The 20,693-nt window shown below is 45.5% G+C and overlaps 1 protein-coding gene across 5 annotated transcripts in view; it reads right to left on the bottom strand.

Moving 5' to 3' along the window:
- The window catches only part of BEST3 (bestrophin 3), a 36,287-nt gene that overhangs the window by 8,921 nt on the left and 6,673 nt on the right, over window positions 1–20,693 (bottom strand). For 3 of the 5 annotated variants that reach the window (XM_084810508.1, XM_084810509.1, XM_084810510.1), the window contains exons 3-9: window positions 19,333–19,502; window positions 17,787–17,881; window positions 14,749–14,982; window positions 13,911–14,065; window positions 11,790–11,867; window positions 10,500–10,652; window positions 2,084–2,164 (exon numbers count right to left, since the gene is read on the bottom strand). In XM_084810508.1, coding sequence (XP_084666634.1) covers window positions 2,084–2,164; window positions 10,500–10,652; window positions 11,790–11,867; window positions 13,911–14,065; window positions 14,749–14,982; window positions 17,787–17,881; window positions 19,333–19,484 — 948 coding nt within the window. In that variant the 5' untranslated portion in view covers window positions 19,485–19,502. Of the gene's footprint in view, window positions 1–2,083; window positions 2,165–10,499; window positions 10,653–11,789; window positions 11,868–13,910; window positions 14,066–14,748; window positions 14,983–17,786; window positions 17,882–19,332; window positions 19,523–20,693 lie in introns of those variants that run through there. The other 2 variants (XM_084810511.1, XM_084810512.1) reach the window with 2 other exon arrangements.

Raw genomic sequence — 20,693 nt, 5'->3', positions numbered from 1 at the left:
GTAGATTTGTTTTCTAAGATGGACCATTTCATCCCCTGCTCTGGGTTGCCCACAGCCAGGGAGACTGCAGAGCTTTTTTTGGCGCATGTTTTCTGGCTCCACGGATGGCCCGAGGGTCTCATTTCAGATAGGGGGACCCAATTCACTGCCCATTTCTGGAGGGAGCTACTTGGGTTTCTCCATGTGGCGCTCCGTCTTTCCTCCGCCCACCATCCACAGACAGACGGTCAGACTGAGTGCACCAATGCGACTCTGGAGCAATATTTGTGCTGTTATGTCAGTTACCAGCAAGATGACTGGTTTTCCTTGCTGCCTCTCGCAGAATTTGCTTATAACAATTAGGGATGTCAGAGAATTCCGCCACGGATCTCGGGCAGGCCGAATGCCAGCACATTTGGCCCCCTGAAATCGGTGGCGGAACGGTCTGCCACCCCCCCGCCACCCCCTGGGACGAGACTTACCTGGGGCGGATCTTCCTGGTGGCGGTGGCTGCGGCCGCCGCCACCATTTCCAGTTTAAAAAAAAAACCGTGATAGGCTATGTAAATGTTTACGTAGCCTATCACGGCTGACTTAAAACAACAACAATGCACGTACGCAAATGGCGGTGGCCACGGCCGCCGCCATTTGCATTCCTTATTTTGGCACGTCTTAGTCTATGTCAAGATTTACGTAGACTAAGATGGCAGAAATAAGGGGAACGCAAATAGCGTAATTTGCGTTCCCCTTATTTTTGCGTTCCCCTTATTTTTTCCCCTTATTTTTGCGTTCCCCTTATTATTTTTATTCCCCTTAAATTTGCGTTCCCCTTATTTTTGCCGTCTTAGTCTACGTAAATCTTGATGTAGACTAAGACGTGCCAAAATAAGGAACGCAAATGGCGGTGGCCGTGGCCGCCGCCATTTGCGTACGTGCATTGTTTTTCTTTTTTTTAAGTCAGCCGTGATAGGCTATGTAAACATTTACGTAGCCTATCACGACTGACTGCAGGGACGCAAACGGCGGCGGCTACGGCTGCCGCCATTTGCGTCCCTGCTAGCAAGCGGCCGGATGTCCGGCTGCTGGCGGAGCCAGCTGGCGGCTCCGCAGAATCCCTGCGGAGCACAGCCGGCCGGCCAGGATTCCGGGGGGGTGGGGGAGGAACGGAGCGCCTCCCCCCCCGTCCAGGATTCCGGGGGGAGGGACAGAGTGCCTCCCCCCCACCATCAACATAATCCGCGAAAGGTAAGTGACTTTCGTACATCCCTAATAACAATGCCTGCCATGCTTCCACCCGCCAAACTCCATTTTTTGCCAATTTTGGTTACCACCCCAAGGCTTTCCCGTCCACCCTAGCTCCCTCTTCGGTGCCGGCAGCCCATGACTTTTTAGAGGAGTTGCAAGCAGTACACCACCTCTTATGGGACTCCGTCGAGCAAGCCAAGACAGCCTACAAGGCCTCTGTGGACCGGCGTCACCAGCCGGGTCCATCTCTGCAACTGGGGGACTGGGTTTGGTTGTCCACCCAATACCTCCCCTCTCAATCGCCCGCAAGGAAGCTCGTGCCTCGCCGCATGGGCCTTTCCAGATTACAGCCCAGATTAACCCTGTTGCTTTATGCCTGGCTTTCCCTCCCTCCATGAAGATCCATCCTGTTTTTCATCGGTCCTTGCTGTCCCCCCTGGTTTCTGACGACCCTCATCGCTTGGCTGGCTCCCCCCCGCCGCCAGTGCTGGTGGAGGGGGAGGAGGAGTTTGAGGTCGCAGAGATTCTGGACTCCCGCTTTTCTCGTGGCCGCCTGCAATATCTAGTGGACTGGAAGGGTACAGGCCAGATGAGCGATCCTGGGAACCCACGGAAAATGTGCATGCTATGGGTGCCCATTGGTGTCATGTGTACCAATAGTTATGATAATGGTATGATAACGATATAACTGCTATGTGTAGACTCAGCCATTGTTAGAAGCATGCCCCTACGTTAATCTGTGAAATGCAGGCAGGTGTGGAAAACCCGTGCCATTAGAAGTTACCACCTGCAGAAAAAGAAAGAGTACAACACTGCATGAGAAAAGAACACAGTCATAAGTGGAAGCACAATGGTCTCACCTGTAGATTCCTATCAATGCACCAATTTGTTTCAAAATCATCATCATCTTCGCCAAATGGGTTGATAAGCTGCTCAGCAACCTGTAATTAGAAAATTTGCACGTAGTAAGCAGAGGGTCGTATGTTGCCTCATGCTGGAATATATAGAAATCTTGACGCTGCAGACTTGCAGTAATGACTAGTCCTCTGGCAAGGACAAGGCTTTTGCTAGGTGATGATGTGTTGTCTCCACAGTTCCTCAAAGTGGATTTCACATGCATGGCAGGTACACCTGATAGCCTACCAAATAGGGAAATCTGTTGGGAGTATGGCCATGCTGGTTGGGATTGTGGGTGTTGCAGCCCAGCACATCTGGAGGGCGCCAGGTTGGGGAAGGTCAACATAATGTGTGGTGGTAGAATCCTGAGATGAGAAGGGTGAAGGATGAATTGTATCACTTCCAGCTGTATGAGGGGGTGCCATTTTTGAATGCTCATCCTGCAGGTTAAAACCCAGGAGAAAGACAGCCAGCCCATTTTGCTCCCTGCTGTGCTAAGGCTTTTTGTTTGTTTTATACACAGGAGAGCATTAAAAAATATGATTCCTCAGCCATGGTCCAAAGTGGTGCAGTCCAAATTCCACCACCACCAAACTCTACCGCCTCATTCAGGCTTGAGCAGATGCTGATGAACAGATGGGACTTTGGAAGCAGGGAAATGCTTGTTTGCTTTTTGAGAGCTACCAGGGCCAAGAGTGAGGTTTGGCTTCCACCTCAATGGAGAACCTGTGGGTGCCTGTTGAGTTTACTTTCCCCCATATAGGTGCATATAAGTGAATGGGTGCCATTTGCTCTTATGGGGAAATGAAAGTGCTGCACTTAAATATGATGTGGAGTGAGGGCAAAATCTGCTCTCTGTCCCAAACACTGGGCAGTTCAGCTCTCATTGGCTGGGATCTCCCAGGGGGGTTCAGTGGTATCTCAGTCCCCAGGGGTCAGGCAATGTCTGATCTGGCCATAGTGATGCATGTCTAGATTTCTGCAACACACTCCACGTTGGCCTGCCCTTGAAAGTATTCAGAAATTACAGCGAGTGAAAAATGCGGCAGCCTGACTGTTGTTTTATAGACCACATAACACAGGCTTCATATCAATGTCATGTCTTCCAGTTTGTTTCTGAGCCCAATAGAACAGGGGTGTTGAACCTCAGGCCTGTGGGCCAAATCCGGCTGCTCCAGTGTTCCCCAGATATCACCACCCCCTTTCCTCCAACTGCCCATCATTTGGTGGTTTCCCGGCTCTTCCATCGTTTCCCCCCAATTCTAAAAGGTGGAATTGCCTTTCCTAAGGCAGGAGGGACCATAGCTCAGTGTGATAGGCACATGCTTTGCATGCAGAACGTCCCAGGTTCGATCCCCGGCTTCTTCAGGGAGGGCAAGGAAAGAATCCTGCCTGAAATTCTGGAGCGCTGCTGCCAGTCAGTGTCGACAATACTGAGCTAGGTGGGCCAATGGTCTGACTCAGTATAAGACAGCTTCCTGTGTTCCTAGTTACCGACAGTAAGAGCTTTAAGCTGAAATATGCTGATATTCTTGGAGTTTTCACTCCACTCCCTTTTGACTTCAGACTTCCCCATTGCTGAGAGCTTCCCCAAAACTGAATTTAGTCCTTGGGCTGAAAGAGGTTTAACATCCTTGCAATACAACGGACTAGTTCTTACCTATAAAGCCTTCAAGGGCTTGGGCCCAGAGTATCTGAAAGGTTGCCTCCTGTCATATGAACTTGCCCTTAGCTTACAATGGTCGTCAGAGGCACTGTTATATGTCCCACCAACTTGTGAGATTGGGCTGTTGGCCTTTTCTGCAGTAGCACCCCAGTTATGGAACTCCCGTCCTAGGGAGGCTAAATTTGCCCCCTCTTTACCATATTTAAGGTGGGCAGTGAAGATGGTATTGTTCCATCGTGTTTTAACGGATTTTAATGTTCACTCTGTTTATCCTAAGGAAGATCTCCACTCCTGTTTTTAGCTGAGCATTTGATACATTCGTGTTTTATTATGGTTGTTGTTTTAACTGACTTGTATATCAGTTTGGGTGCCCATTGGCTAGAGGGGCAATTCACAAATATGTTTTGTCAAGAAATAAATTAGCTTCACTTTCATATACACCCTACCCATCATAATGATGGGTATTTTGTAAGTTAACAATATTCACTGCAGAATATTTTAACTGCTTCATACAGATTAGAATAGTGGTTTCGAAAACAGACTTCGTGTATTGCCCTCTAGCTTTTCTTATAGGTGGAATGATATATTTTAAAATAGACTTTTAAATAACCTTGGCTGTTAGTTTTCCTAGCCTTATTTTATAGATTTCTCTTCCTGATAGGAATCTACAATTATCAGTGTGTCTGCTGTGCATGTTGAAGCTTAAAATATATTTCTGAGGCTGCAGAATGTGGAAGGCTAACCTGTTCCCATAGGGTTTAAGGCAAGGCCCTGAGGCCCTGTATATGTATTTATTTAGATATTTATACCCTGCCTTTCTACGTACACATCCAACTCCAAGCTGCTTACATATAAAAATATAAACAGTACAGCATTAAAAACAATGGGTTGTATCCAGTGGAGATTTTAGCGGAACGCACTTCTGCTCATGCAAGGGGGGGGGGACCTAATTTTCAGCAATTACCTGTATCTATTACAGTCCCCAGTGCTCCCTGAAAAGCTGCTCCTGGGAACTGGGGGCTCTTATCTGGAACAGTATGGGATGTGGTACAGAAAGCTGCAGTAGAAGGGGCAGGGGGTATTGTCAAAAATGAGAGTCCTCCCTTGTGCAAGTAAAAAGTGCTTTCCACTTGCACAAAGCCATTATAACATAAGAGCCATGCTGGATCAGACCAAGGGTCCATCTAGTCTAGCATTCTGTTCACACGGTGAAACCCACAAGCAGGACAAGCGTGCAACAGCACCCTCCTACCCATGTTTTGTCTCTGATACTGGAGGTAACACATAGCCATCAGGACTAGTAGCCACTGACAACCTTAAACTCCATGAATTTATGCAACCCCTTTTAAAGCCATCCAACTTGGTGGCCACTACTGCATCTTGTGAAAGTGAGTTCCATAGCTTAACTGGTTGGAATACAACTCTGTGTTTTTTTGACACTGAGATTTAATTTAGGGCCAAACTAGATGTTACTTAACTGTGTATCTAGGAAGCACATCAAGGTAAATTATTTCTTTAATTACAGGTGTGTGTGTGTGTGTGTGTGACTTGCACAGTATAGGCCACAGTTTGTGGTTTAACTCTTCCCTCCCCAACTGGGATGCTGACAAAAATCATCCCTCACACTCCAATAAACATTAGGAATAAAGTCCCACGGTGCCAATGGGAGTTTTTTGTTCTAAGGTTAATTGCGGTGCTGGGGTCACAGGTGTGGAGGGAAGGGGTAAATTCCAGGACGCTATGGTCCTAATGTAATTTAGCACCCCATGTCTGGAATTAAAGAAAGAAAAAAACCCTGATGTGCTTCCCAGCAATGCAATTAGTAATATGTAGTTTGGCCCTTAATGTTGGAAAAATGCTAACTCTGTGGTGTAAGATACACTGTGAGGAGTGTTAGACTGAGAGGTAGCAAGGTCACCTAGCAATCTGAATCGGGGCTGACGTCAAGGGTAGGCATGGTTGGGCACCTGCCAAAGGCCCACACCCCAGCAGGGACCCACTGATAACAGCCCCCTGGACTCGCTCCTCCTCTTCCCCATTGCAACCTTGGTTTTCTCCCGCCTCTCACTTTGGCCCAGACAATGGTGGTGGTGAGAAGGAGGGGCAGTAGATGCTACTGCCTACTTGCTCACTGCCCTTCTGCCTGTCAAGAAAGCAAGTGGTAGCAATGATGAGAAAGATGAGGAGCAATAACAGCTGGTAACAATGGTGGTGGTGGTGGTGGGGTCATTGAGAGTGTCTTGCCCAAGAGCCCTCAAAAACCTGGAGCTGGCACCGATCTGCATAACCAAATAGCAACTTAGACTTGGGTTTCTAACTACCCAAACCCAGCAAAACCTGGTTTCAAGATAAATCTAGATTTCATGGACAATTATGTAACTCTTGACGCTACAGAAGTCGGACAACACAACTCATTGTACCAACTAGCTAGGTAGACATTCACAAACAAGCAAGCATGGACCAGGACACCCTTCAATGAATGTGAAAGATATATACGCAAGTCACTACAAGGGGAAACATTGCATTGGCTTGATGAATGGCTGATCGGCAGCCGGCATGTGGGACATGATCTCACTGTCTAAAAAGGAATGCAGCACAGGACAATTAAGTGCTATTTTGGGGCTCCCGATGTGACATCTAAATGGATTATAGACTAATCCAGGATGACATACATAGGATTAAAAGGGCCTCATGTGAGGGGAACCATTCTCCTACAGAGAACCAATATGACCAGCAGCCAAGGAATGAGTCTGAGTTATCCATTTCCAAAATTACTTTGCCAATGAAGAAACAGATGCATTTTAATAATGAACAGTCCTTTGTGCAGTGAGAGAGATGGATTCACATTTCTTCAAAAGAAAATATTCTATTGCATCCTTCATTATACTGTCCTGCTAGGTGCCAGCTCCGTAATGACTATTTGAATATCATTTCCATAGAGTGGCCTAACCTCAGTATTGATGGAGGCTGGTGGCTCCAATGTCGGGGCTGTGTGTGTGTGAATGCACTCCAGGTTTCAGTCAGAACCAGTCAGAAAGCTAAAGGAGCTATCCAAGGTGCTTTGCTCTGCTCAGTATCCCTATTTCAATAGAAAATGCGGCTGCGGGTGTGATAAGTCCTATTTTGTGGACATTGTTAGAGAGAACAGGCAGTTTATATCCAGGGAGTACTAGGAGTGAGAAGAACCCAGGGTAGGTGGTGCTGTGAGGATTTTAAAAGGGAGGCCTGAAGTGCTGCTGCTGTTTAGTTATATCATGATTTTTGGATGCTCTTATGGGGGAAGTTGCATTGGCCTATGATTTTTATTATACTGATGTATTTTCAATTGCATTCTTTTGTCTTTGATTTTAATGTTGTGTGCTGCTTTGGAAAGGGGACAATGAATACTACTACTACTACTACTAATATAAATAAGAATAAAAATAAAACAACAATATTGTTGTTGCTGAGTGACAAGATGGGATGCTAGAAATGAGAGCAAACATTCTGGCTGAATTGTTCTTTTAAAAGATCCAGTTTTATTTATTACAATACTGATATACCAACTTTATTGAGGCAAGACTTCACTCTGTTTCTAATTTATAGCCTGTCTAATGCCTGGCGCTTAGGGTGTGTGAGAGTTTTCATATAAAAATAACAGATTTTATATGATAAAATCAGGTTAAAGTATACAGTTTGGCATGCCCCCTTTCCTGAATAGGCATCTGTAGATACTAAATGTCCTTTGCAGAAAAGAGTGCTAGTGTTTCTTCATAATAATCCCATTTATTTGCACATGTACCGGTTAAACAGGCATTACAGAGGCATGGAAAGAATACATAGGCAAGCCGCACTAGTCCTCAGATACCTCTTAGCACCTCTGCAGACCTGTTTACACCAGCTGACAGCCCTCTCACATGAATGCGGGAGGCACTCATGCAGAGGAGCCATTTCTCCATGCAACAGTTTCTATGGCAGCCCTGTGTATGTATGCTCAGTCCTTCTTGACCCAGCATTGCTTCAAGTTGGCTGCTATGGCAAGTAGGCTGCACCCTTTCCTGGAGGTAGGGGACCTTGCTGCCTTTGTAGCTCTGATGATGGATTATTGCAACAAGCTTTATATGGACATGTCCAGAAACTTCAGTTAGTGCAGTGTTCCCCAATCTGTTGCCCTCCAGGTGTGTTGGACTGCAACTTCCATCATTCCCAGCTGGCATGGCCACCATGCTGGCTGGGAATGATGGGAGTTGCAGTCCAACACATCTGGAAGGCACCACGTTGGGGAAGGCTGAGTTAGTGCATGACAGGGCAGTTCATTTTCTCATAGGAGTGGGGAGATGCAAGAATTTGGTGGAACAATGGTTGAACAGCAACATGTCTTTTCAGCAGTGTGACAACTATTGGGAACAGCAAGATCTGGCTGCTGACACATGTCTCTCCCTTGAATGTGTGCCAGTTCTCTGGATCACTGTCCTGAGTTAAAAGAGCTCCTTAGGATGGATTCAGACAACCATCCCAACACTGGTTTCCCAGCAACTATTGATGTTTTTCAGTCACCCATGCAGAGTCAATCTCATGAGTGGTTCAGAGTTGGATCACATCCACCCAATTCTGGTCCATAGCCACCTCATTTTATGAACTCTTCTGAATGTGTGTTGACACTTGATCTGGACACATGTTCCAACTATCTGATATAATTTCATCAGAACAGGTCAGTGTGCTAGCATACTTAACAGCATGGTTAATCTAGCCCTGTTACCTATCTCAAGCTTGATACAACAACCAGGTCGCTTTTGTTGACACTGACTAGCTTTAAAAACAAACATGCAAAACAGTGTTAATGCTACCTGGCTTTTCAGAGTTTTCTACAGTGGTCTAATAGAAACAGTTTATGATTAGAACAATATATTTTCTAGATAATGATAGCTACTCTTCATTTAAGCCATTTCCTCTTTTAATGAATCAAGCCCAGATGCACTGGAGAGTAAAGAATCAATATGGCATTCATACTGGGTTACAGACTTAATTATAAGCTTGATGAGAGTCTGTAAATCGGTTAGCTGAAAAATCAATGTTAATTAGAAAACATTCAGTGTGTTGCACAACTTTTATTTTTAACTAGCTGCTTTGTGCAATAGCAGATGGGCAGTCGCAGTTAGCTCTGCTTGTTTTAATAGCTTATAATGGGATTTAGTACCTTCCTTCCACTTTCTCTAGGTATAAAATGGATTTGGTCAGCCTTGAGTGTAAACAAAAATAATTGGCAGCACATAATTCATTCAGACCTGAGTGCTGTGATCTCTTCCTTTAGAGAAGCAAATTGAAAGCATCACATTAAAGCCACACACTCCTGGTACTTTCTCTGGCTCCAGGGTTTTGAGGGCCCGTGGGCGAGACACCCTCAGCGAGTCCACCTTCTCACCGCCATTGTCACTAGCTCTTGCTCCTCATCCTCTGTCTCCTCACTGCTACCACTTGCTTGCTTGACAGGCAGAGAGCCAGGGAGCAAGTAGGCCGGGGCATCTGCTGCTCCTCCTTCTCACTACCTCCATAGTCTGTGTCAGAGTGAGAGGCAGGTAAGCAGGAGGCAATGGTGAAGAGGAGGCCCTTATCAGTGGGCCCCTGCTGGGGTGTGGCCCCTCAGCAGGTGCCCAACTATGCCTACCTTTGGTGCCGGCCCTGCCTCTAGTTATGGAGACTCTTCATGCAGCTGGGCTGGCACATGCATCAGGGGATACGGGGGTTGGTGTCATCAGTACGCTGATGACCGCAACATGTGAAGTGGCCCTAGCTTAGGATGAAAAGGGAGCTAACATAACATGAAACACAACATAGAACATATCGTAAAACATACCATAAAACATAAAGTATGACTAAACAATACATTTCTTTTCTATTCTGTCTGAAAAAATATTCTGTGAAATTTAAAGCTTGCAGATTACTACACACACACTCGGGCGTGCGAGCACACACAGTTTAGATTGGTTATAAAAAACAGAACAACCTTTGCAGTAATTATAATAGGCTATATATAAACCTGTAAAAACTGACACTGCTGATAGAGGGCTATCTCCAAAGCTAGGTTATAAGTAGTGGAACACATTTCCATTGCTGATAATGGACAGGCTACCGTACAGAATATTTGGAATTTGCAAGTACGCTATGACCCAGAAATACTGCTAACGGTGTTTTGGTATGCACTGTCATCACTATGAATGTGGAAGAAATATGGTCAGTGCAGAGGTATCCTAGCACTCCTGTGCACACAAACATCTGATATCCAGATGTTTTTTATATCTCTTGAAACAATTTGTATACATGATGTTGTAGTGTTTCTGAATAACTGCTAAATCTTTCTTTGATGTTTTAATTTGAGATACTGGAGCTAAAGAAATTGTTTATTGTTCATTTTTTATTTATTACATTTATATCCCACCTTTCTCCCATCACGGAACTCAAGGTGGCTACATGTGGTTCCTAGGTGGTCTCCCTCCAAGCACTGACCAGACTCAAACCTGCTTAGCTTCAGCAAGGTGGCTGCCTCACGTGCCTTCGGACTATGCTCTGGGCAATTATGGACCATTTTGTGTCCATAAAACACAGTAAATTTTCAGATGATAATTTTAAACAAAGGGCCCCTTTTCTTCCATTCAACTGGAAGATTCTCAGTCATCAATTTTGAACAAAATTACAAGAAAATTCCAGCCCCACTTAAAACTACAAAGGCAGTTTACCTTTAGCCATCCTGCATAGAAGAAAAACTGTAACAATGTGAAGATAGGAATGTAAAGATCTAAATCATGACCTGGATAGCCTTGGTCAGGGTCCAAAAACTGACGTCCTATCAGACACGTGAAGAAGAAGGTATAGACAGCGAGTGTGACAACCTAAAATGAATTAAAACCACATTAAAATGCTACTATGAATATAGGGGTGTATCGAATGTTAGTCCTACTTAGAATAAATACATTGACCTGGTTCACACACTAGGGTTGTGTGCCACCACCATTTTGAATATGCAACCTCCGATCAGCCCAATCGGAGGTTTTATTTCATGATGTGTGAACCTAGACACTATGGGTAATTGTGGGTTAAACAACCCACAGTTAACCTAATATCTCATTGTAGGTTAACTGTGAGTTGTTTAACCCATGATTAACCCATAGTGTCTGGGTTTACACATCATGAAAAAACTTCCGATAGGGTCGATTGGAAGCTGCATACTCAAAATGGTGGAGACATGTGCTGGGCATGTGACCTGGCAAATTGTGGGCTGATTGACCTATGATTTCCCATCATTACATGCAAACGGGCCCATTTAAATGAATAGGACTTAAGTTAGACTAACACTGGACACCACCCTTAATTAATTAATTAATTAATTAATTAATACAACTGTATTAATTCATGTTTTATTATAATTAATCAATTAATTAATTAATTAATATCAATGTATAACTAAGAAGCGCACCTTATATAACCCCCGCCCGGTGTATTCTTAACATTTCCTAGATATATACACAGTGAATTTGGGGGATGCATGGGGAACTCTCTGTCCCATCAGCCAGGACAGCTAGACCGGTGGGGACGAGGGAGAGGGCCTTTTCTGTGGTGGCCCCCACTCTGTGGAACTCCCTCCCTAGGGAACTCTGCCATGCCCCCTCTTTAATGAGCTTCCGCTGTGCATTAACAACGTGGTTGTTCAGGCAGGCATTTGGGGTGGGTTAGGGTATTTTAGAAAATGTTTTTATTGTAGAATTTTATTGTTTTAAACTGTTTTATTATACGCTGTACATCGCCCAGAGTGGCTGGGTGACCAGCCAGATGGGCAATTAATAAATTTAATAAATAAATAAACCTTGTGAATCACCCCTCTCCTGGTTCCACTGATGGAAACATTTCTATCAGTGGAATTTAGAATTGGATCAAACCCGCTAAAGTTTAAACGTCTCAGTACCCAAGATTCCCCCCACGCCCAAATGCATCTCAGAATTTGGATATGGTGAAAGTTGTCCCTTCTATACCTGTGTGTACACTAGTGGAATTCCAACCCAGTCATAACCAAAGAGCAGGCTACACCATGATCGATACCGATTCATCTCCTAAATGGAAAAAACACACACGAAAATTTGACATGTCCTGGAAAATAATGACATCATTCTGACTACTATTTGCACAGTGAGGGTTGATGTAATAACAGGCTCTCTGACTGCCACTGGCTTAGCTGATGTTCGGTCAGAGCAGCAGAACAGACTAGCACTAGGCAATTGATGCTTAAGGGGGACTTTTTTTGAGTTGGAATCCTATGGCCAAACTGAAATCCTATATGTGTCTATTTAGAAGTAACTGCTATTGCATTCAGTGGGACTTACTCCCAGGTAAGCGTGCCTAGGAATGCAGTCTAAACTATATAAATATTGTCTGCATGCCCTGGGCTTTTGGATTATACCTCGAATTCTGTACTGCTGTCACACACAGAAGGAAGGCACTTGCTACTTCTAGTAGGTGACAGCAAGCAATGTAGTCCCATACTTCCTGAGCACACCTTAGTGTTCCATGAATGGATGGCGCATGTCATCAGTAGTTCCCAAGTATTTTAGAATCAAAGTTTGAGAAGTGATTTATGATCCATCCTCATTCTGTCAATGTAAACATCAGAGACTTAGTGAGTACTGATTTCTAGTGAGGTGCTTACATACTTGTATTTTTTTTAACCAAAGGTTGGATCCAGGTTCTGCCTTCTTCCAGAGGTAGGGCTCTCCTCACATAAAGTGTCCCTGCCCAATCTTGGGGGATCCCCCTGCCTCCCACACCACAGCTCACCCCATTCATCAGGCCTCCCCACTCTCCATGTACCATTTTCAGGGGCCTGGAGCAGCTGCCATTGGGAGGGGGAGGAGGGGAAGTCCACTTCTGCCAGCACAGTTGATCCCACATAAATCTGGATCCAACCCGCTAGGGTGGAACCCAATGTGCCCTGGGTCCATGACAATGGTAACCGTTTGGCCCATGTCGTGAAAAAGGATTTGTAGCTGCCTCGCATGTTCAGGGTATGAAGGGTGGCTCAGCAGTTGGTTGCCTAGTGTGTTGCATATGTTGCCTGAGGTTCCCAGGGCCAGTTAGGGGCAAGCGACCCGAGTAACTGGCGGAGGTGCCGGTGTTGGGTGTGTGTGTGTGTGCCTGTAGCAGGCTATCTATCAAAGATTCACTCAGGAACCAAAACAAATAGCACACTTATAAAGCTGACAACAACACCGATCTGCGTGGCCAGTTGCATTTCATGTATTGCTTGTGTCTGTTTATTGATAGGAAAGCGTATAACATCAGTGACCATTCAACAAATGTTGGGCATGTGAGCGAATGTGATCACATCCAGACATGCAAGCTGATCATCTTATATATGACAGGCATAAGCCATGTATGCCAGCTTTCCCATAACTGGGTGCCCTCCAGATGTTTTGGACAACAGCTCCCAGCATGCCTGGCTATCGGCCATGTTGGCTGGCGCTGATGGGAATTGAGGCCCAAAACATCCGGAAGGCACCAGGTTGGGGAAGGCTGAAGAATGCAAATCCTGCATCAAAGTTGCAAAGGAGGCCAGGCCTATCATCAGCACATGTCACTCCTGGGCAGTCATCATGGCCCCAGCAGGACCCACCATGGTTGACTTGAGCCTCCCTTTGAAAAACCAAAACCATCTGGGACCAGGAGCTGCCACTTTAATTTCCTACAGTGTCTCATGACAGCACTACATCGGGCCATTTGTGGGAAATTAAAGCAGTGGCTCCCAGAATTAGCTAGCTGACATCACAGGGGGCCTCACCAGAGGGCACTTTGCTCCCTCAAATGTGGTGCTGGCCCTGAAATGGGCTTCAAATGCAATAAACATAAAGATCCTCAAAAGGTGAACAAATGGAGGGTCATTGAAGATGCTCATTGCCTGAGGTGTCATTTGATCTCTAGGGCCAGCCCCAGAGGTTACAGAAGTACAAAAGCACACTGGGGTGTAATTTGGGGGATGCGGGGGCGGGGAAGAAGAAAAAGACTGGAAGGTGGTTTATGTAGAACAGATGAGTTTAAGAAGCACATTCCATTTTTGGGCTTTAAGTGTTTTTCGCAACTTTCCACTGTGTTTGCTTACTTACTTTCATCAGCGTCTGCAAGTCTACACTGTCTCTGATCCTTCCATCTTGTCGTGCTTTTGCTGCCAAATTTCCAAACCAGACAAAGGGGACCCAGTATTTAAGATGGGGAGACTTAAGATCATCAAACAGTCTCCTTTCCTCTGGTGTCATAAAACCTGTTTATAAAGAAATATAGCTGGCTTCTGGTGTCCTATTTCTTCTGAGAGTACATGCTCTGATGCAGGTGTTCTTTGAGCCCCAGCTTATAAGAAGATGAGTTTTCATCTTCTTATAAGCTGTCCATCTTATTCAGTTTTGTGTGTCTTATATAAAATGTACCCCTCTTCAAACAGCTGTAAATTAGTAAACATATATGCCTAAAAGCACAATCTTATGCATGTTTTGACAGAAAAAAGTCCTACAGCTCCCAGCATTTTCCTGCTAGCTATGCTGGGAGTTGTAGGACTTCTTTTCTATCCAAACATGCATAGATTGTGCCCTAAATCAACCTTCCCCCAACCTGGGGAACACATGGTGCTGGGCCTTGACCTCAAGGCTGAGCACATGGTGGATCTATGCATGAGAGCATCTCATGCTTCCATTTAAATTATAACCATGGCTTTGCATCTGCTTGTGGAATCCAGTGACAATAATGTCATATTTAGTGCACACCATCCTAAGTTCTTATTTACTGGGGGAGCAATTCTCCGGCTGAGGATGGAAGCATAGCTTCTCTTTTTGACAATGTAGCCCTGTGCTTTTATTTATTGACATTACTGATATCCTGAAGACTGTGAAATGTTCAGTTATTGCCACTTGAGTTGGGGCAGAGATGGAGAGGAAAAGAAATGGACAATACCTCCTTCTACCACGTGGTCCATAGTTGGGAATCTTTTATAGACGGCTGTGCTCACTGAACGAAAGATGAGGAGGGATGTTAAATTCACATAACGCATGAGAGTTCTCCTGAGTAAGCGGCCATATTCATCTCTTCCCTGGATGGTACTGGAGATCAGGAACATAATTCTGTCTGGCCATGGCAGATTGACAAATTGGTTCCACCAACGGTTCACCACCAAAGTAACATAGAACCCTGCAGATTTGGAAAAATCCTGATTGACATTTCTTGCTGTATATCTTACATCAATTTGGAGCTTCTAATAATGTGCCCAGTTAAATATATACCTAGACTTACAGCAACTCTATATTGGGGGAAAAATCATCCTGTACCTGTAGTTTTGTTAGGAGGTCAAATGTCCTGGATGGACTTGTTTAAAGAGGAATGGGGACGAACCAATGCTAACACTCGTTCTGTCCCCAAGCTGCCACTGAAGCTGTGATTGCACCAACAATCCTGCTCACCATCAGTGCAGATTGTAAGCTTGGTTGCACATTGGATGTACAGCCATGATGCATGTGATGTGCCATTAAAATTTTCACTGATGTAGACAACTTAAACAGTGCTTCATGAAGCTCTAATCTAGGGAATTGTGTACTGTTGCAGCGCAACCAGTCTTTGCACTGGGGGGCTTGGGTTTATCTAGGCTCACATTTCATATGGTCCTGCATCACTGGGGATTAGGGTAGGATGTATGCAGTCATAAGGACATAAGAAGAACCCTTCCTGACCAGACCAAAGGCCTGTCTAGTCCAGCATTCTGTTCTCAGATTGACCAACCAGATGCCTGTGGGAAGCCCACAAAGCAGGAGTGCAACAGCACCCTCCCAGTCGTGTTCCCCAGCAACTGGTATTCAGAGACATGCCGCCTCTGATCCTGGAGGTAATATATAGCCATCATGACCAGTAGCCACTGATAACCTTCTCCTCCATGAATTTGTCTGTTGTTGTTGTTTATTCGTTCAGTCGCTTCCAACTCTTCGTGACTTCATGGACCAGCCCACACCAGAGCTTCCTGTCGGCCATCACCACCCCCAGCTCCAAGGTCAAGTCCGTCACCTCCAGAATATCATCCATCCATCTTGCCCTTGGTCGGCCCCTCTTCTTTTTGCCTTCCACTTTCCCTAGCATCAGCATCTTCTCCAGGGTGTCCTGTCTAATCCCCCTTTATATTTGTCTAATCCCCCTTTAACGCCATCCAAGTTGGCGGCCATCGCTACACAGACCGCACTCTGTTTCCTACAGTGAGCCTGTATGCCAGGAAAAAGGTGTAGGGTTCCCAGCTGTGCATGACAATGCCAACCTGAGAGTATGAAAAATTGCTGAGTGCATATTTTTACTGCACTCTTAAGAGAATGCTAAAATCCTTTACAGCCCGCAGTACTTCCAAGCTATCAGGAGCAAACATAATGAGAAAAGTATCTCAGAGGTTTTTTTTAAAGGTATCCTGGTGGGAGCAATCCTATGCGCCCTAGACCTTGTCTGAGGGGTCATAGGATAGTAGGGATTCCCCCCTCCGAGGTCGGAGACAACACTCTGACCTTGGAGGGGGGAGTCAACCCTCCCTCCACTGCTCCCTCGCAGCCGGCACAGAAAGAAACATGCCAGCTGGCCTCCAAAGCTGGGAAAGTGACTTTGGAGAAGTGGGGAAAGGGGGCATTATGGTGGCGGGGAGGGGAGGCTAGGGATGTCAGAGAATTCCGTGACGGATCTCGGTGAGGCCAAATGCCAGTGCATTTGCCCCCCCAAAATCTGTCATGGAATGAAGCCCCCGCCCCCCCCCACCCACGAAAGGCACGCAGGACGAAGTCCCCACCGCCCCCAACCCACAAAAGGTGCACGAAATGGAGCACTTACCTGCTCCCGTCTGTGCTGCTTTGCGAATGGTGGCTGTCCTGCGGCCGCCATTCGTTTCCTCCTCTTCATAGCCATGATAGGCTACGTAAATACTTACATAGCCTATAACGGCTAATGCAGGGACACCATTTGCGTCGCTGCGGAGGCCGTGATAGGCTACGTAAGTATTTACGTAGCCTATCACGGCAGGGGGGAAAACACCCAGTGTACGCAAATGACGGTGGCTACCACCATTTGCGTACGCTGGGGTTTTTCCCCCTGCCGTGATAGGCTATGTAAATATTTACGTAGCCTATCACGGCTCAATACAGGGACGCAAATGGTGGCAGCTACGACAGCCGCCATTTGCATCCCTGCAGGGCTGCCCAGCAGCCAGATGTCCGGCTGCGGGTGGCTGGTGCCGGCCGGCGGCTCCATGGCTTGGCAGGATTCCGGGGGGGAGGACCAGATCACCTCCCCCCCCTGTCGAGGATTCTGGGGGGAGGGACGGAGCACCTCCCTCCCACCACGGATTGCCCAGCGCGGAGCCAGGTAGGTGTTTCGTACATCCCTAGAGGAGACCAGACAGGCCAGAATATGAGCTACCCTGAGGCCTCTCCAGCCTCCTTCCCTCCCTCTCTGAAGCACTGTTGCTATATGGGCAAAAAAGCCAGTCTTGCAAAAAAGGCAGGGCGGGAGGACGGGGAGGCGAAGATTGCCTCTGCTGCTCCTCCTGTCCTGTACTGGATGATCAGAAGCCTCCAGGTTTGGGGGGTTCTGATCATCAGGGGTGCAACCCATAGGATTGTGCCCTAAGACATAATAATGGAGTGATGGTGAATTTGCTACGAGTTAGTAATTTCCAATGTGCCTTTCAGATAGGGATGTTTGATCATGTTGATCTTTGCAAATTTTGATCCAAGTCCTGTTTGCCTTCAAGCTTTTTTGTTTCAGTAGCTTATTTATGGTGGGTTGTTTAGTTTATTTAGCTTATTTTGTTGCTGCTGTTGTTAAACAATTTGTGAGTCAGAAATCTGTGCCTTCTACTGCAACTCACCCAGAGACCCCCGTCTATCTTTCCACCCATCCCTGCTCCAAAGACATTGGTGAAGTCCTACATGAAATCAGATTGTGTGTTTAGTCATAGCAGAATATATGCTTACCAAGCACAAAAGTGACTGGAATTTGTTCTGCATATTCATCACAGTAAATTGACAGTTTTTCAAAGTACCGTTTTTGGCTTCCTGTGAGGAAAAATCTGCAAGGAAAAAAATGGTATATCACATTTTAAGTCTGTTTGATTTAAAGAGCAAGTGATTAAGTATTAAGAACAGGATATGGACAGCCAGAAATACTCAGCATTAGCAGTCATTAATTGCAGAGCAGATCATAAGATAGCTCATGGGAGTGTTTTGCAGCTGTGACAAAAGTCACCACTACCCAGGTGAATGGGAAACTCTTTGATAAGCAACTTTAAGTCTATTATCAAAATTGTGCCACATGTGTTACAGAAGCTTTGCCTTATGACTATTGTTGGGTGCGTGCACCCCATCCCTGAGCAGTGAGAAGTTTTAGGGGTTTCAGCACTCGCTTACAGTTCAGTTTTCTGTTTTCAGAAGGAGGTCACTGGAGACATATGGTGATGCTGTGATATAAGATTTATTTACACATATATACAGACTGAGCATAGGATGAGGATTCACGGTATTAACACTCAAACAGATTTCTAGGGGAATCTATACTGCCATAGGATGTCCTGCAGAGAGCAAGTCAGCTGCCTGCCTGCTTCTCAGATCCAGTCAACACATATAGAGGTGGCCAGGCTAAAGTTGACCAATCTGTTTTACGAATTCTAGTAGCTTCGTTTCACACCAGACATTCATAGTTCCAGTTTGCATGATCGCCACAGCTTATTTAAGCCACAGTGGGTTGTGGTGCATGCCAGTGGCTGTTTTGAATATTCATGCTGTGGCGGGTAGTCGCCGTGGCTTATTGCGTGTCCTGCAAACCTGGCGAGGGTGGCTTCTGCAAGGGTTAAATAACCCTCATATAACCCTACAACATCCCATGGGTTATGCGAGGGTTGTTTAATCCTTGCAGAAGCCACCCTCGCTGGATTTGCATGACACAAGCCACCATGACTGCCACCACAGCTTTAATATTGAAAAGGGCGTCTGCCATGTGCTGCAAACCACCGTGGCTTAAACATGCACAAGAGCACAGTGGACCAGTAGTGCTATTGCACAGCCCTTATTAATTTCATTAGAGCATGTGCAGGTGACTTTCCTGGTGGGTTGTGCCCCATGTTATCATATATACAAATAGCAAACTCATTTTCCAAGTGTGTCTCCTTATGTAGCCAAAATGGAACCACTGATAAACAAGAGGGAGATATCAGCAGGTTTGGGGGAACCCCAAGGTTTGCAGAAACATACACACAAAAAAACTTTTGGGGAAAAAACCTAGAGGAGGAACCCCCAAAGCAACCCAATGAGGACACAAATGGCCACAGAACACTGGGAAGGGGTTATGGAATGGAATACCCTGGAAAAGGCCATGGCTGCCTGGCTGGAATCCTGAACAGGAGCACTCCACACTGCAACATTTTGTTGCAGTTCTCGTTTAGTACAAAATCAGTCATTGCCCAAGGAAAGATTACAGTGAGCACCACAGAGACAGAGCGTTTCACAAGGTAAAAAAAAGATGTACCTATACAATACACTTATTGCTGTGTAGAGGCTAGCAAAGAGAATAAATTCTCTGTAAAGTAGTTTGTAGATGCTTCCTTTCCACTTGAGAAGTAGTCTGTGGAACCCAAAGAAGGTGGCATTTGCAACTTTACTAGAGTATGTGACTGTCATCTTCTCTGCTGATTGCCTCTGGAAAAATGGAAGGCCAAATCACAACAGGAAACCAGTAACGTTTTATGCAGAATATTGACTTGAACATAAACGGTCACAGCTTCCACTGTGTATTTACATCGTTTACAAGCTGGGGAGCTGCTGTGATTACAACAGGCATAACCTACTTTTTTCCCCCAAGCTGCTCTCCATGGCTGCAAGGGATAGAAATATGACATAGATGATGAATCCTGCAATAGACACCAGGTCCTGCACTTGTGTGGCAATCCTGCTGATGGATTGCCTTACTCAACCACCAGTAATGGCAATCTAACAAGCTACTAGCAATGAAGCCTCAACACACATAGAAGAACCAGTTCACCTTCCAAACTCCTACTAGGGTTTCCACATGCTCAGAATGTGACTTTCCATCTGCTGGGTAGAATCTGCAGTAGGAGAAATAGGTATTCCCAAACCAAGGCAAAAATTCCACTGGTGGATCTCTGATTTGAAACCTTTTCAGAGCACTGATTAAGCACAATGGGATCCAGAATTAGAACCTTTATTAGCTTCATTTTTGTTGAAAATATACTTTGTCCACTGTAATGAAACTACCTAGTAAAGATATGAGCTGCAACCTTGCTTCTAGTTATTCATGCACAGGTCTCGGTGAAGTCTGTGGAATTTAGCCACACATAATCAATGGCAGGATAAGGCCCCAATACACATTTAACAAATCCTAAAATAACAAGAACTTTAGCACTGGACAGCTTCAGTTTCTAACTGAAGCTATCTCAAGGGCTTAAAATGGGTTTTAAACATGGGTTCAAAAAGCTTATATTAAAAATCATTATTAAACCCTACCTGTACTATAAAATGTGTATTAATAAGAACCCCAAAAACAAACAAAAAAGCCAGCCCAAATGAATGGTCACACAATGTTTTTGAAAAGTGTTCTGAGAATTGTCAATGGTACGGACTGTGGACTTGATGGCCCTATGCCCCCCACTTTAGATGGTAATGTTGACTACTTCACTCACTTCAAACTGCGGTAAGCCAGCCCTGCTGCCTTTGGGGGCCCTCCTCTTCATTCTGTTGAGTGTATCCCTGTACCTCTGCCCCAAATTCCTACCCTGACAGCACCACTGAGAACTGTGAGTGGAACAGAATCCCTCCCCCCACACACAATCGTATGAAAGGCATCAACTATATGCGTTTACAGATAGTATT

The sequence above is a fragment of the Heloderma suspectum genome, chromosome 7, assembly GCF_057233095.1.
Source record: "Heloderma suspectum isolate Gila_16-S chromosome 7, 16-S_ref, whole genome shotgun sequence".
NCBI lineage: Eukaryota > Metazoa > Chordata > Lepidosauria > Squamata > Helodermatidae > Heloderma > Heloderma suspectum.
This window is presented reverse-complemented; position numbering and strand designations above follow the sequence as displayed.